Source organism: Chiloscyllium plagiosum, unplaced genomic scaffold (assembly GCF_037043375.1).
Source record: "Chiloscyllium plagiosum isolate Xiang-an unplaced genomic scaffold, Cpla_swu_hap1 HiC_scaffold_15, whole genome shotgun sequence".
Taxonomy (NCBI): Eukaryota; Metazoa; Chordata; class Chondrichthyes; order Orectolobiformes; family Hemiscylliidae; genus Chiloscyllium; species Chiloscyllium plagiosum.
In genome coordinates, this window is record NW_028270153.1 from 21,794,508 (window position 1) to 21,812,357 (window position 17,850).

At 42.2% G+C, this 17,850-nt stretch overlaps 1 protein-coding gene across 1 annotated transcript in view; it reads right to left on the reverse strand.

The window, feature by feature from the left end:
• lama5 (laminin, alpha 5) overlaps positions 1 to 17,850 on the reverse strand; it is a 320,328-nt gene that overhangs the window by 147,147 nt on the left and 155,331 nt on the right. Inside the window, exons 7-11 of the mRNA XM_087994598.1 lie at positions 10,743 to 10,858; positions 7,478 to 7,596; positions 6,213 to 6,303; positions 5,978 to 6,112; positions 2,037 to 2,096 (exon numbers count right to left, since the gene is read on the reverse strand). Of these exons, the coding sequence (XP_087850724.1) occupies positions 2,037 to 2,096; positions 5,978 to 6,112; positions 6,213 to 6,303; positions 7,478 to 7,596; positions 10,743 to 10,858 (521 nt within the window). The remainder of the gene's footprint in view (positions 1 to 2,036; positions 2,097 to 5,977; positions 6,113 to 6,212; positions 6,304 to 7,477; positions 7,597 to 10,742; positions 10,859 to 17,850) is intronic.

Genomic DNA, 17,850 nt, shown 5'->3' on the forward strand with positions numbered 1-17,850 from the left:
GATGCGCATTTCAGCTCCACTTACCAGCGTTCTCCCCGTAGCCCTTAATTCCTCTAGACAACAAGAATCTATCAATCTCGGCCTTGAAGACATTTAGCATCCCGGCTTCCACTGCACTCCGTGGCAATGAATTCCACAGGCCCACCACTCTCTGGCTGAAGAAATGTCTCCGCATTTCTGTTCTGAAATGACCCCCTCTAATTCTAAGGCTGTGTCCACGGGTCCTAGTCTCCTCGTTTAACTGAAACAATTTCCTAGCATCCACCTTTTCCAAGCCATGTATTATTTTGTACGTCTCTATTAAGTCTCCCCTTAATCTTCTAAACTCCAACGAATACAATCCCAGTATCCTCAGCCGTTCCTCATATGTTAGACCTGTCATTCCAGGGATCATCCGTGTGAATCTCCGCTGGACACGTTCCAGTGCCAGTATGTCCTTCCTGAGGTGTGGGGACCAAAACTGGACACAGTACTCCAAATGGGGCCTAACCAGAGCTTTATAAAGTCTTAGTAGTACATCTCTGCTTTTATATTCCAACCCTCTTGAGATAAGAGACAACATTGCATTCGCTTTCTTAATCACGGACTCAACCTGCATGTTTACCTTTAGAGAATCTTCGACTAGCACTCCCAGATCTCTTTGTGCTTTGGCTTTATTAATTTTCTCACCATTTAGAAAGTAGTCTATGCTTTTATTCTTTTTGCCAAAGTGCAAGACCTCGCACTTGCTCACGTTAAATTCCATCAGCCATTTGCTAGGACCACTCTCCCAACCTGTCGAGATCCTTCTGTAGCCTCCCCACTTCCTCAGTACTACCTGCCTGTCCACCTAACTTCGTATCATCGGCAAACTTCGCTAGAATGCCCCCGGTTCCCTCATCCAAATCATTAATATATAATGCGAACAGCTGTGGCCCCAGCACCGAACCCTGCGGGACACCGCTCGTCACCAGCTGCTATTCTGAAAAAGAACCTTTTATCCCAACTCTCTGCCTTCTGTTAGAGAGCCAATCCTCAATCCATCCCAGCAGCTCACCTCGAACACCATGGGCCCTCACCTTACTCAGCAGCCTCCCGTGTGGCACCTTATCAAAGGCCTTTTGAAAGTCTAGATAGACCACATCCACTGGGTTTCCCTGGTCTAACCTACTTGTTACCTCTTCAAAAAATTCCAACAGGTTTGTCAGGCATGACCTCCCTTTACTAAATCCATGTTGACTTGTTCTAATCAGACTCTGCTCTTCCAAGAATTTAGAAACCTCATCCTTAATGATGGATTCTAGAATTTTACCAACAACCGAGGTTAAGCTGATTGGCCTATAATTTTCCATCTTTTGCCTTGATCCTTTCTTGAACAAGGGGGTTACAACAGCCATCTTCCAATCATCCGGGACCTTTCCTGACTCCAGTGACTCTTGAAAGATCTCAACCAATGCCTCTGCTATTTCCTCAGCCACCTCTCTCAGAACTCTAGGGTGTATCCCATCGGGGCCAGGAGATTTATCAATTTTAAGACTTTTTAACTTTTCTAGCACTATCTCTTTCGTAATAGGAAGAGTTTGGAGGGATATGGGCCGGGTGCTGGCAGGTGGGACTAGATTGGGTTGGGATATCTGGTCAGCATGGACGAGTTGGACCGAAGGGTCTGTTTCCATGCTGTACATCTCTATGGCTCCCCACATACACCCCCCCCCCCCCCCACCACACACACACACACACACACACACACACAAAATAGGTTACACCCACACCAATGCACCCAAAACACACTACACACACAGTACAATTACAGCATTGTGAACTTAGTTCAGGTGAAGCACTTGGTTATACAAGAGACCTTTCAGTTTGGGGTAGAGGTGAATTATAAAAAATGAACACCCTCATTAACCCTCTGAAACAAAAGCGACGATGACTTTGTGTATCTTTCCAGTTATCATCATATTAGTCATGTTGAGATGTATTTAAAGCTGCAATACCACATGGAAACCAAAAAGAAAACTTCAACTACTTTACACTTTTAAAGTTCAGTGACTTACTTATTATTTTTCCAACATGAATGAGAGCCCCTGTTGATTGTGTGGGATCTACTGGTAAAACTATGGAAGGAACAAGATACACAAGATGAATAGAACACTTAATAATTTGAGAATCACCAGATCAGCTATCTTCTGATCAAACAAAAACTCAGCTTTTAAATTGCAGGCCAAAAGCCAAGCTTCTGAAAAACCTTTTCCTTTATACTTATTAAAAAGTTTATTTTCTTGAAAGAAGGTCTATTTTCTGCTGCATGCTTGGTTTGTAACCCAAGAGCTAAAGTCTGCCCTTAGGGAGAATTAGATAAAAAGAGAACATTACAGTAAACAATAGAACAGATTTTTGTTTGGTGTGTGTTCCTTTTAAAACCTGGCTATTTCCCAAAGGTTCACGAACAGATCTTGGTGGGACAGATACATAGAGCAGGGAAATATTTGAAATAATTAACAGCTATTTTTACTTTTAATCAGTTCGAATGTGCAAAAAGGAAAACCGACAGTTTGAACATCTTTCATAACCTCAGGATGTCCAAAAGCACTTTACAGCTGATTAAGTCAGTTTAAAGTGCACCGGTTGTAAGGTAGGAAGTTGTGGCTGGTGTAATGTGTACACAGCGAGCACCCACAAACAGGGTGACAGAATATCATTTTTTAAAGTGAGTTTGATTGAAAAACAGCTATTGACCAAGACATCAATGACAGCTCCCCTATTTTTCATCAAAATGGTTTTATTTATTCATTTGGAATATTTTATTATATTATAGGATGTGGGCATGGTGTGTGGTGAGCCGTCTTCTTGAACCACTGCGCTCCAGCTGGTGGACATTCACACACATGAGGATGCCCCCACATTCATGCCATCCTGCCTTGCAATTGTTTATGTCCACATGAGTGAAGACACGTGGACAAGGCCTCAATTTAATAGCTCTTTAAATCCAGCACTTTCTCTTCCCAGTACTGCACGAGAATATCAACTTAGATTTCGGTTCAAGGCTCAGAGTTGAGAGTGCGCCCAACTGAACCATAGGCAACAGTAGAAATAAGAGGTCTCCTCTTATCAATCAATTCAAAGTGTGTCAAATCAGTAACACTGTTGCTGCATGAATACAATACATTATGGATGCCACTCTTACATCCTTATAACATGCACATATTTTTGACCCTTATCCATCAAGGAACACCTTCTATTAGAATTCCTTTATTAGGCTGTGTTGATTTCCATTGGGATCAAACCTGTTAAATTTGTATTAATTTAAGAGCATCTTAAATTCTGCACATGTTCATTATAGTTAAGTCACACTGAATCCACAGTGAGTTGGTAACTTGGATATAAAATTGGCTAGTTGGGGAGTGGTGTTTTTTCTGACTGGAGATATTCTACAAGGATCAGTGTTGGGTTCTCTATTTTTGTAATTTATATAAATTCTTTGGATGGAAATGTCGATGGTCTGATTAGTAAGTTTGCAGAAAACACAAAAATTGGGGGAGTTTTGGATAGTGTGGAAGACTGTCAAATGATACAGCAGGATAAATAGCATTTGGAAAGGTGAGCAGAGAAATGGCACATGGAGTTTAATCTGAACAAGTGTGAGGTGATGCTTTTGGGATGTCAAGTGCTGGAGGAAAATGTATAGTGAATAGCAGGACCTTTAGGAGCATTGACATAACGAGGGATCTTGGGGTGTAAGTTATGGGTCCCTAAAAGTGGCAACACAAGAGGACAACATGGCAAAGATGGCATAATGCATGCTTGCCTTCATCAGTCAAGGCACAGAGTATCAAAGTTGGCAAGTCATGTTGAAGGTATATAAACCTTTAGGTCACATTTGGAGGATTGTGTGCAGTTCTGGTTGCCACACCATAGGAAGGATATAAAAGAGGTTTACCAGGATGTTGACTAAATTGGAGGGCATTAGCATAAGAAGGGGTTGGATTAACTTGGATTCTTTGTTAGAATTAGAATCCTTACAGTATGGAAACAGGCCCTTCAGCCCAACGAGTCAACACTGACCCTCCAAAGAGTAACCCACCCAGACCCATTCCCCTACCTGATAGTTACCCCTGACTAATGCACCTAACTTACACACCTCTGAACACTTTGGACAATTTAGCATAGCCAAGTCATCTAACCTGCACATCTTTGGATGGTGGGAAGAAACCGGAGCACCAAGAGGAAACACCCACGCAGACATGGGGAGAATGTGCAAACTCCACACAGACAATTGCCTGAGGCTGGAATTGAACCCAGGTCCCTGATGCTGTGAGGCAGCAGTGCAAATCACTGAGCCACCGTGCCACCCTAGAGTAGAGGCTGAGGGACAACCTGACAGAAGTATATAAAACTATGAGGCATGGGTAGGGTGGATAGGCTGTCAGTTTCCCAGGGTGAAAATGTCAACTAGTAGGGGACATGGGTTTAAGGTTAGAGGGGAAAGCTTAAAAGGAGATGTGCAAAGGAGTTTTTTTTTTAAACCAGTTACTGGGACATGCTGCCAGGGGAGGTGGTAGAAGCAGATACAATAAGGTTTGAGAGGCATTTAAACAGACACATAAACAAGCAGGGATTCCAGGGATATGAACCTGTTTAGATTATTTGGAATGGCATCGTGGTTGGCACAGACATAGAGGGCCGAAGGACCTGATCCTGTGCTGCATTGTTCTATGATCTAAATGCAAAGTTGCAATCAGTCTGCGTGCAGAACCAAAGGGCTATAAACTGAATCGACATCACTGCTGCGATTTTTGGGAAGGAGCCAGAGATGCAGTCACTGCTCCAGAGGATAGTATACAGCCATCAGACGTCAGTTATCACTCATGTGTAGCACTGTCAGCTCTGAAACAGAAGCCCATGGGTTTGACTGCATTCCAGCCTCTGAACCTGCTGTGAAGTACTGAGGGACTACCACGCTTGTCAGAGATACTATATTTTAGGTGAGACATTAAAGCCACAGTTCCCCCAACACACATTGTCTCTTTTTTTTTAAATTCATCTGGGCCAGCATTTATTGGCTGTTCCTAACTGCACTTGCAGACACTCGTATAGAAAAGATCCAATGGCACCTTGTAAAAAGCAGAGGAGCTGTCCAGGTTTGCTAATCAACACCAATGCCTCAACCGACACTATGAAAGCCACAAATAAAAAAAGAAAATGCTGAAGAAACTCAGCAGGTCAGATACCATCTGTGTGGAGTTAAACAGAGTTAAAGTTTTGAGTTCAACAAAACAAGAAACTCTCTCTCCACAGCCACTGCCAGCACTGCTGAGTTTCAGCAGCTTTTGGTCTTTTTATTCCAGATTTTCAACATCTGCAATACTTTACTTTTACTACGAAAACGAGACTGCCAGGTCATTCACTGATGGCTGGTTGTGGAATCTTGTTATGTAGGACTCTGCGGTCACATAACTTGTGCTTCTGACTACATTTCAAAAAGATCCTAAATGGTTTGAAATCAGGTGAGACATCTTGAAGTGGTAAAAGAATCTCACAAAATGCAGTTAGTTTGTTTTTCATTATGGACAGTAAAGTATTCCTGAGGCCAATGTAAAGTCAGGAAATAAAATGCTGAATGGAAAATCGGAGATCCAACGGAGTTGGGTCAAATCTGACTGTATATGACTAGCTGTAGGTCAGTCCTACCTTCACAAGCTTGCAGCTCGGTGACTCATTTAAAACTCACCACCAGTCACCCCTCTCTCATGAGACAGCAGCCCTACTATCTGCTGGGACTATAACAACATTACCTTTCATTGTAATGGTAACTAACCCATCCAAAGTAGGATCTAGAATGTTTCAACACAGTGCAGATTCTGAAACTGCTTTTGTGAAACACCTCACCCTCAACTCAGATACCTAACATTTATTTAACACTACATTAAAACACTACCTTAAACAGAAAACACTCTCCGAACCGTCAATAATTAATTCAAAGATTTGTAATACTTACGGTAACAGTTGGGGAAGTTGTAGTATCCCTCAGCGCAGTAGTCACAGTTCTCACCAGCATAATTGTACTTACAGTAACAGCGGCCTGTATTATCCTCACAGGCACCTTCTGTGAACTCTGAATTGCAATTACAAGCTGGAATAACATGAAAAAAAAATGAGTTAGTGCTGCTGCCACTACTCATGTTACTCCCAAGAAATATTATTAGTCAATTATTTAAATAATAAAAACTCACGAAGGCAGGCATTCACAGAATCTGCTGGCATGTCAGGTGCACGATGATATCCATGGATGCATCGCTCACAGTTGACCCCAGCAGTGTTGTCCTTCAAGATAAAATGAGAAATAATTTAATAAGTCTGATTTCATGTGAGCTGATTTGATTCTAAGCATAATCCAGCAGGATACTGGAAAAATGCTCTCAGAGTTTTTTGGGGGGTGGGGGGGTGCAGTGTGGTGAGGGGTTTCTTCTCTAATCTTACCATCAGGTTTGGAAATTGCTAAATCAATGCTCAGAATCCTTCTTATATCTTTTGCAAATTGTCATTGCATATATCACAAAGTACATGTTGGCTCAGTGGTTAGCACTGCTGCCACACAGTGCCAGGGACCTGGGTTCAATTCCACCCTTAGGCAACTATCAGTGCAGAGTTTGCACATTGCCCCTGTGTCTGCAGAGGTTTCTGCTGGGTTCTCCATTTTCATCCCACAATCCAAAGATGTGCAGGTTAGGTGGATTGGCCATGCTAAATTGCCCATAGTATCTAGGGATGTGCAGGTCAGGTGGATTAGCCATGGGAAATGCAGGGTTACAGAGACGGGGTGTGCGTCTAGATTGGGAGGCTGTTTTGAGAGTCAGTGTGGACTCTATGGGCCGAATGGCCTGCTTTCACACAATAGGGATTCCATAATTCTATGTGTGCAGCAAGCCATCAGCTAGTTATCTCTCAATTCAATGTGAACTTTGAAACTAAAGTAATACTTTCTGTCCAGTGTTCATTTTCCTGCAACACGTATGCCCCACAGCCAATCTCTCCTGAATTCCTCTACACAGAGATGACACATGTGACAGAGAGCAACCTAGAGATGCCTCTTTTTCCCCCAGTTTTTTTCTTCCTTCTTATGTGGTCACACTGAATCTTTATCAACGACTCCCTGTTACAGTGTGTCTGGGATTAGGAACAGAACTGTCCCATTTCTTTGCATTGTATTGGAGTGAGCTATCAAGCTACCCTGAACTTCATATTTTCAATTCTCTCACATGCCTTCCTATGTATGAGACACTGTTTCTTTTAATGGTACAGTGTTTTCTTTTTTTATTTGAAGTCTATTTGCCACAAACATGCAGTGAATGATGTTATGAAAACTCACCTCAACAAAATATTAAATAATTTGAACCATCTGTGGCTAGAAGTTAATTTGCAAACTTTCACAGAGACATTTCTGTTTTTAAAAAACAGAATCCATCACCTGCACAGACACTAAGAAGCAGGAACGTACTTGACAATTAATGCAGACACCGCCTCCTTCATAACGACCATGGCGATTCAAGCTTCCTTTGCGTTCATCGACCTCAGGGTCATACACACATTCAAAGGAATGGCCATTGCAGTTACAGGCTGTGGAATAGATATTGAATAACGAAACAAATGAATTATTACCTCAGGCTGCCCTCAACATCCTTAAAGTTAAAAATCACGCAACACCAGGTTATAGTCCAACAGGTTTAATTGGAAGCACACTAGCTTTCGGAGCGACGCTCCTTCATCAGGCGATTGTGATGAAGGAGCGACGCTCCGAAAGCTAGTGTGCTTCCAATTAAACCTGTTGGACTATAACCTGATGTTGTGTGATTTTTAACTTTGTACACCCCAGTCCAACACCGGCATCTCCAAATCTCAACATCCTTGCAATTGTTAAGATGCAGTGCATAACTACGTGATTCAGTTTAAATAAAAAGCTTCTCATTCATTGTGTGTAATGACAAGACTGTGTTGGTATCTTAAATTATTGCTAATTTCTTTTATTTCCACGTAACTAGTAAAGATCTGCATTTATTGTCTCTCTCGAACAACGTTATGAACAAACTCGGAGTGTTTGTACACCCAGTGCACAAACTGCTGCAGAGAAGACCTCGAAGGGACGCTCACCTCAACAGATTTGACCAATAAAAAAACCAAGTGGGACAGAAACAGTGCTTCATGGAAATCGCACTGATGATGTTACCCACTATGGTAATGAAATGTCTGCACGATAACTCAACAGCTCAGTGAGCTAGCCAACTACCTCAGGCCCGAGTGAGGAGCTACCTTGTTGAATTGCCATGTAGGTTCACCCTCAGTGCAGAGAGGGGGGAGTTCCATGATTTTGACCAAGTGGTGGTGATATTTATCCAACTCAGGCTGGTACAGGACTTGAATGAAATCTTACAGATGGCAATCTTCCCATGTACTTGTTGCATTGGTGCAGCACATTAAAGTCCCCCACGACAAGTCACAACATAAAGTAAAAGGGGAGAATAGGTATCCAACTCAAAACTTATCCACAGAAAAACTGCTTGATATTTACCTGAACCAAGAAAGTATATAATTGAGAGCCTGATCATCCTCTCCAGGCCCTGAGATTACACTGAATGCTAAATGGCTCCTTAAGCATCATGGCCAGTACACAAACTTCATGAAGGGCTTTTGCCCAAAACACCGATTTTCCTGCTCAAATGCTGCCTGACCTGCTGTGCTTTCCCAGCACCACTCTAATCTTGACTACAGACTTCCTGTCAACCCAGCTTAAATACAACAACCATGAAATAGGGAAGAAATATTGAGGATAAACCATAAAGGAAAGAGGAATGTGGGCACACCCAGTGCCTTAGATGCATCATCAAACAGACAAAGAAAGTTGGAGTCCCACCAAAGAATCAGAATATTTGTTTATGTTAAAGATGTGAGAACCAATGAATAACATTGGATTTAAGACATTAACTCAGTTTCTCTCTCTACAGACGCAACCAGACAGTTTCTCCAACACTTTCTGTTCATATTTTATACTGAAGCAAAACAGATCAGGATGCCATCTGATGAAAATCCTAAGTTTTTACATCAATGTATGTGTGCTAGAGTTATAACTCATACAGGAGTGATGTTTTTGATTGCGAGCAAGCGACTGTAAGCACAGTGAAACCAAGGTGGCAGCAACATCTCAAGCAGCCAGGTATCTCCCAGTGAGGAACCTTGCAAGAGGCTGGCACCTTTCTGGTCAGCAATACATACGGTGTAGCAGGGATGCATGTAGGGAAACAATTACGGGAAAGGGGGTAGACTGACCGGAATGCCACATGCTCTACTCTATTTAAATGGAACAATTTCAGGGTCAAGGAACCAAAACTAATGAACCCTGTTGTTCTAACATGCAAGACCTTAACTGAGACCTCTCTATTATGAAGCAAAACAACATAATACTTCAGAAGGCAGCACTGGTTGAAATCAGTCTGGGTATGACACATTGAGTGGCAAAATATTGTGCTGATGTATAACTTTTATGTCTTTCTCTTGATAATCTGTGAAGTACAAAGGGAAATAAATACTATGGTACTTAAATGGCTTTTGTTCTGCATTCCTAGTGTGTATAATTGCTAATTTAGCTAAAGTAACTGAATGAAGGAGCACTAGTAACAAATCTGCTCAACTGACTCAATGAATAATGAATTCCTACACTAGCTACGAGCTTTGCAGGTTAATGATCACGTGATTTAGTTACTAGCTTACCAGCAAGTTAATGAATCTCAGCAGGAGAACGAGTGAGTAGGCAATTTAAAACAGGAGGATGCATGCATAAAGCAAAAAGCTTGCATTCACATGGCAACGTAAATTTGTTTCCTTGATTATGCTGAATAAAGACAAAGGTCAGACTCTATCAGTTAGCAGGAACAGGTAGTTTAAGATTATGCCTGAACTGAAAGCAAAGTGGCCAACAAAGGCAAAGGACTCTGAACTATGAATGACCTCATTAACAATTGTGCTACCTACAAACAGGATAAGGAGGTAAGACTCCACCTGGTAGGATGTGGCTCAAAGAAGCAGGCAAATTCTAAAGCCCCAGAAAGCTCACAAATTAATGATCCAAAGAAGGTAAAACAAAGAGAATGGTTTTTGAAAGGAAACTGAAACTTAAGTGAAGTGCTTAAAACCCATGTGTAAAATGCTGGGCCACACAGGGTGGGGACTGGGCCCTATGATGAAAACTGGATGTTAAATCAATTACCTCCAATCCACAGAATCGTAGAATGGTTATAGCAAAGGAGGCCATTCAGCTCATCATGTCCATACTGGCTCTTGACAAAAACATCACATCTAGTCCCACGCTCCTCTCACTTTTATTCCCATAAATGTTACAAATCTTCTCTCTTCAGGCTACTAGCCAATTGCCTTTTAAATGCGACAATCAAATCCGCCTCCACCACACAGGTTGCATGTTTTATCTCTACAGGATAAAACCAGGACAGCACACTGAAAGAATCACACCGTGCATCTGTTCTCTTCCATGGAATTAGGAATAGTATTCTCATGAGATGGGTTGACAACATTTTGAAACAAGTGGAGTTGAAAACTAGTCATGCAAAGTAGCCATTATATGATCAGTTGCCTGTTAAAGTCAGCATCCTATCCTGTGTCCAATCACAATTCATGGAATTAAGTATTAGATGCTCAGTCTAATGCTGCTCAAGAGAAAACTGCATCCCAATGTTTAATTTTATGCAAGTACTTACGTTCACATTCATTTGCACTGTCTATCGTAGCTGGTTTCCAAGGTAGTTGATTGTATCCAGGGCAACAGCGATCACATGACCCTCCACATGTGTTGTGTTGGCAATCACACTGAAGTCTGAGAGAAAAATGAGATGCAAATGATTTAGAGTTACTTACACACCACTAAACTGAGCTTTCATAGTTGGTCATTACTGTGAAGTGCTGAATATTAGTCTTTGAGCAATACTATAAAAATTAAAATGTTTGAAATAAGGAGGAATCTGTATTTATAATATTTGACCACATCTGTGTGGTGTTTGAGCATTCTCCCAATGTCTGCGTGGATTTCCTCCGGGTGTTCCGGTTTCCTCCCACAAGATGTGCAGGTCAGGTGAATTGTCCAGGCTAAATTGCCCATAGCATTAGGTGCATTAGTCAGAGGCAAATCGGTCTGGGTGGGTTACTCTTCGGAGGGTTGGTGTGGATGTGTTGGGCCGAAGGTCCTGTTTCCACACTGGAGGGAATCTAATCTAATCTCAGAAATGACTCAAAGTGCTTCATATTGAGTGAATCTTGTTATACATTGATTCCGTTATTTTTTACAAAATGGAAAAGCCACCATAGTCTTATCAGACCACTGGGCTGCTCTCTCATTACGGAGAGAAGGCTGATGGAGGGTCAACACGCCTGAGGCGAGGAGAGAGAGATTGAGAAGGAGAAGATAACCTCAGCTGGTGCAGGAATGGAACCCACATCACCCTGCGTCACAAGCCAGCTGTCCAATCAATTGAGCTAACTGCCCTTGAAAGACAACTCATGGTGACTTTAATCTGACTGTGCTTTATAAGTCAATTCACTACTTTTAATAACACCAAATGATCTTTAGCAGCCACTGTAATAGGCAAAAAGGATCTGATTTAATGTCTCAAAGAAAAGTAAGCAGCTTTAGCTGAAGGATATACAAGTAACGTGAATTTCTTCCTCTTTCACTGCAAGTAGATGTGCTTAATGTAACCACCTCTTAGCTAGCTAGTCGCGTCAACAGAATAAAATGCCATATGGTTTAGTCAAAACAAATACATTTAGGATGTTCAAAGTATAACAGAGGTGGTGGTGAGAAATTTATGGTACATGGTGAAAGCTACTTCATTCAGAGTAGAGCCTTTTCCTACCCTTGAGTTATTTTATTTGCACAGCACTTTGGGTCAGAAATTTGGTGGTAATCCATTCACAAACATTGCAGATGGTCACATATCTCACTATGTTACTTGCGAGGAGTGCCTGGTTTTCCCTTATCAACAATTTAATAACTTATCAATTATCTACTGATCAACTATTCCCTGTGGTGAATAATGTAGTAGTGGGAGAGTTTAGGAGACAGATGGGGAATGAGCTAGTACTAAACTGAAACACTTGGAAACAATAAGTTTGAGCTCATCCAACCCTCCTATGCAATATTCAAGCACAGCAGAATTCTCATCATGCATTGATTTGATTTATTCTTCTGACATGTCCCAAGATACAGTGAAAAGTATGGTTTTGTGCGCTATGCAAACAAAAAAACCTACATAAGTACATCATGGTAATAGAACAGATTGCATAATACAATGTTACAGCTACAAGAGATGATGCAGAGAAAGGTCAACTTAAATATATGCAAGGTCTGTTAATAAGTATGATAACAATGGGGAAGAAGCTGTTCTTGAATCTGTTGGCATGTGTTTTCACACTTTTGGATCTTCTCCCCAAATGGAAGATGGAAGAGAGTATAACCAGGGTGTGTGGGGGTCTTTGACTATGTTTACCGCTTTTCCTATGCAGCAGGAAGTACAGACAGAGTCAATGCAAGGAATGCTGGTTTGCGTAATGGACTGGGCTGCGTTCACAATGCTCTATTATTTCTTGCAATCTTGAGCACAGCAATTGCCATATCAAGCTGCGATGCATCTGGACAAGATGTTTTCTGTGGTGCATCTATAAAAATTGGTAGCAGTCATTGTGGACATGCCGAATTTTCTTAGCCTCCTGAAGAAGTAGAGGCACTGGTGTGCATTCTTGACCACGGCATTGACCAGAACAGATTGTTGGTGATATTTACTCTGAGGAACTTGAAGCTCTCAACCAGTTCCACCTCAGCACCACTGCTACAGACAGGGACATGTCCTCCACTCCGCTTTCTAACATCAATGACCAACTCCTTCATTTTGCGGACATTGAGAAGAGATTTATAGTCAAAAGAGTGGTGCTGGAAAAGCACAGCCAGTCAGGCAGGCAGCATCTGAGGAGCAAAACAGCCGATGTTTCAAACTCGGAATGTCAGCTCCCACGTTCATCGGATGCTGCCTAACCAGCTGTGCTTTTCCAGCACCACACTTTTTGACTCTAATTTCCAGCATCTGTAGTCCTCACTTTCTCCTAATTAAGAAGTTTGTTGTCTTTACACCATGCCACTAAGCTCTCTCTTTCCTATACTCTCTGTCTCATCATTGTTTGACATCTGACCTGCTACAGTGGTGTCATCAGCAAATTTGTAAATGAAGTTACAGCAGAATTTGGTCACACAGTGATAAGGAGTATAGTAAGGGACTGAGTACACAGTCTTGCAAGGCAGTGGTGTTGAGTATTATCATGGACTTTTGCCTATCCGGACTGATTGTGGTCTGCGGTCAAGGAGATGAGGATCCCGTTGTAGGTGGAGGATCAGAGTCTGAGAACGCAGAGTTTGGTTGGAATTATGGTGGGGAAGGCAGAGCTAAAGTCAATAAATAAGAGTCTGAAAGAGGTGTCCTTGCTATCCTGATGTTCCAGGGATGAAAGTAAGGCCAGGGTGATGGTACATGTCCTGGACCTATTGCAACAGTCAATGAACTGCAACGAATCAAACAATCTGGGAGGCTGGAGTTGATGTGTGTCATTACTAACCTCTCAAGGTACTTCATAATGATGGAAGTCAGAGCCAATGGGAGGTAGTCATTGTCTAATGTTTCTTTGGCACCAGGATGATAGTGAACTGAATTGAATTAAATTAGCTGTCTTCTTGAAGCAAGTGGGAACCGCATATCAGAGTAAGGAGAGGTTAAAGATATCTACAAATACTCCTGCCAACTAGTCTGCACAGAATATGAGTACACAACCACAGACTCCAACCAGACCAGTCACTTTCTTTGGGTTCACTCTCAGGGAGGCTGATCTGATGTTTGTAGGTACAGGTGCACCCTAGGCTGTCAGGGCATGTCGCATCACTTCACTGACCTTCTGTTCAAAATGAGTACAGAATGCACTGAGCCCACCGGGGAGGGATGCACTGAGCCCACCGGGGAGGGATGCACTGAGCTCACCGGGGAGGGATGCACTGAGCTCACCGGGGAGGGATGCACTGAGCCCACCGGGGAGGGATGCACTGAGCCCACCGGGGAGGGATGCACTGAGCCCACCGGGGAGGGAAGCACTGAGCCCACCGGGGAGGGAAGCACTGAGCCCACCGGGGAGGGAAGCACTGAGCCCACCGGGGAGGGAAGCACTGAGCCCACCGGGGAGGGAAGCACTGAGCCCACCGGGGAGGGATGAACTGAGCCCACCGGGGAGGGAAGCACTGAGCCCACCGGGGAGGGAAGCACTGAGCCCACCGGGGAGGGAAGCACTGAGCCCACCGGGGAGGGAAGCACTGTTGCCAGTGATTCTACTCGACTTCACTTTGTAGTCCGTTATGTCATGTAAGCCTTGCCACAGTTGATGTGTGTTCATACAACTGCTGATCAATCAGATAAACTTGGAAAGCTTGGCCTGTCACTCCATCTGTGATATCTCCGATTAATTTGCAGAAAACCCAACAAGCCAATGTTCTAACTGGTAGAAAAACAAAAAGCAAAGAATGGCAGATGCTGGAAATCTGAAACAAATGTAGGGGAATGGGTCTGGGTGGGTTGCTCTTCAGAGAGTTGGTGTGGACTTGTTAGGCCGAAGTGCCTGTTTCCACATGTAGGGAATCTAATCTAAAAAAAACTAATCTAAAACAGAAACAGAAATTGCTGGAGAACTCAGCGAATCTGGCAGCAGCCGTGAAGAAATGCAGAGTCAACATTCTGGGTTTCTGCTAAGAAGCAATGTGCACTTTGTGTAGCATAGACTCAGGCTCCATTTCTGTGGTCACTCTCAGTTCTGATGAACGAACAATCTGAAACATTAACTTTGTTTTTCTCCACTTGGAGTATTTTTTTCAGCTTTTTTTCCTATTTCAGATTTCCAGCATACACAGTATTTTACTTTATTTTAATTTTTCAATGGCATTTTTCAGACATTATTAAGAATGATGAGCTTGAATCTGTGAGTACAGGAAAGATTATGCTCTTAACTCCATATTTTCACTGGGTGCCTCAAAGTAGAAATTATCCATGCTTATTATGTGGAGATCTGTAAACAAGTGACCACATTTGGATTCCAGAAACTGATCTCATTAAGAACAACAGAAAGATAATTCAATGGATTTATCACAGCTTGGAAAAAACACACAGAAATTGTAGATAAAATTTTCTATGGTTATTATCATCATGCTTAAATTTTCTATCACTACTTGTTGGGGCATGTTTTGCAAGTACTTTGTAACAAAGCTTTCACATTTTTTTTGAATGAGACCGGAATCTGAATAGGAAACTGGAGAGTTCCGTATTCGAATTCAACTACCTCTCAACACCTCAGCACACCCAAGTCAACCTGTATTTTAATGTTTGCACATGTAAATATTAAGACACAAGGACAAAGTTTATGAATTAATAACAGTCCTGGAATTGGACCTCTCTTAATTACAGGTTAGAAAATCAGATATGAAGCTTAGCATACTGAACCTGTGTTATGCCTAATTCTTCACTGATTAACTTCTGCCCATCTTCAGCTTGATAGATTCATCCAGATTGACATCAGGCCACCACCTTATACTTCAGCTCACTGATGTCGTAAAACCACAAATTCTGTCCAATGATGAGTGTGACTCTCCAGCCTTGCCCTACATCTCGGTATGCACAAAAGTAGCCAGAACGCTTCCATTTTTATAATTATAAAAGAGCAAAGACAAACTAACATCACAGATCTGGCACTACATAAACACAGTATTATGTGGGAGATGAGTTCTATTTTATTTCCTCATTTATAACTTGAGGGCAAGCTGTGTGGCCTTTAAAGTTGTGCTTAAACATCTGCTCACAGTCAAAGACCTTCTGTTCAGCTGTTTCTTCCCAGGCAAACTGAATAATTAGGAGGTTTCATCTTTGTTTTCACAACAAGGTAAGGGATTAGTACTGATCTTAGAAACACTGCACCTCAAAAAACTAATGTTTTGGACCAGTTGGGGGGACGGAGGAGGTAGTTTGTACAGGTTGAGGAAATCAAAGGCTCAACCTAACCAACACCTTCAATGTACAAAGCTAGCTACACTCACATTAAAGCCTGAAAGCATCCTATTCGGATGCTTCACAGCTTGGCTTGGCAATTGCTCTGCCCAAGACCACAAGAAATTAGAGAGTTGTGAACGCAGCCCAGGCCATCATGTAATCCAGTCTTCCTTCCAGTGACTCAGTCTATATTTCCCACTGTCTCAGGAAAGCAGCCAACATAATCAAAGACCATTCCCACCCCAGTTATACTCTTTTCCACCCTGTTCCTTCAGGTAGAAGATACAAAAGTTTGAAAACATGTATCCCAATTTAAGAACAGCTTCTTCCCCATTGTTATCAGGCTTATGAATGGACCTCTCATGTATTAGAGTTAATCTTTCTTTCAGCTTCTCTGTAACTGGGACACCAAGTGCTGCATTCTGCTCTATTACACTGATGTACTTATGTAAGGTATGATTTGTCTGGTTAGCATACAATACAATACTTTTCACTGTATCTCAGTACATGTGACAATAATAATCAATTCAAAATCAAAATCTAAGTAAGGTCTGGCTCTTTACCACTGCATCCACAACAGAAACAAATCACACTTTGAATGAATGGTCCAGTGAGCTTTTCTTGAAATTGCAAATAAATTTACAGTAGCATTGAACAACACAGCATATCGCACACTAAAGCAGGAGCCTGTGATTTTACTTCATATTTAAGCTCTGACTATCTCCCCTGTGAACAATGTTTTGATTTCAAAATGTCATCATTACTCATTAATAGAGAAGAATTCTTCTGGCATTATCTACATTACTTCGTTTACGATGAGGATGAAGAAAGCAATTCTATTTTAACCAAAGACTTATCATCCAGTTTCAATCTTTTGACAAAACTAATATTTAATTAATGTGCAGAGTCTGGTTCAGCATCTTTATTACACAGTCCCCATCAAGGGCATGATCCACACTGATCACATAGATACCTGACACATAGATCACATGACACACAGCTGGATGGCAGGGTGAAATGTGAGGAGGATGTTAGGAGAATACAGGGTGACCTGGACAGGCTAGGTGAGTGGACGGATGCATGGCAGATGCAGTTTAATGTGGATAAATGTATGGTTATCCACTTTGGTGGCAAGAACAAGAAGGCAGATTACTACCTAAATGGAGTCAAGTTAGGTAAAGGGGCAGTACAACGAGATCTAGGTGTTCTTGTACATCAGTCAATGAAAGCAAGAATGCAGGTACAGCAGGCAGTGAAGAAAGCTAATAGCATGCTGGCCTTCATAACAAGAGGAATTGAGTATAGAAGCAGAGGTCCTTCTGCAGCTGTACAGGGCCCTGGTGAGACCACACCTGGAGTACTGTGTGCAGTTTTGGTCTCCAAATTTGAGGACAGACATTCTGGCTATTGAGGGAGTGCAGCGTAGGTTCACGAGGTCAATTCCCGGGATGGCGAGACTATCTTACGCTGAAAGATTGGAACAATTGGGCTTGTATACCCTTGAGTTTAGAAGACTGAGAGGGGATCTGATTGAGACGTAAAAGATTATTAAAGGATTGGACACTCTGGAGTCAGGAAGCATGTTTCCGCTGATGGGTGAGTCCCAAACCAGAGGACACAGTTTAAAAATAAGGGGTAAGCCACTCAGAACAGAGTTGAGGAGAAACTTCTTCACCCAGAGAGTGGTGGGTGTGTGGAATGCTCTGCCCCAGAAGGCTGTGGAGGCCAAGTCTCTGGATACTTT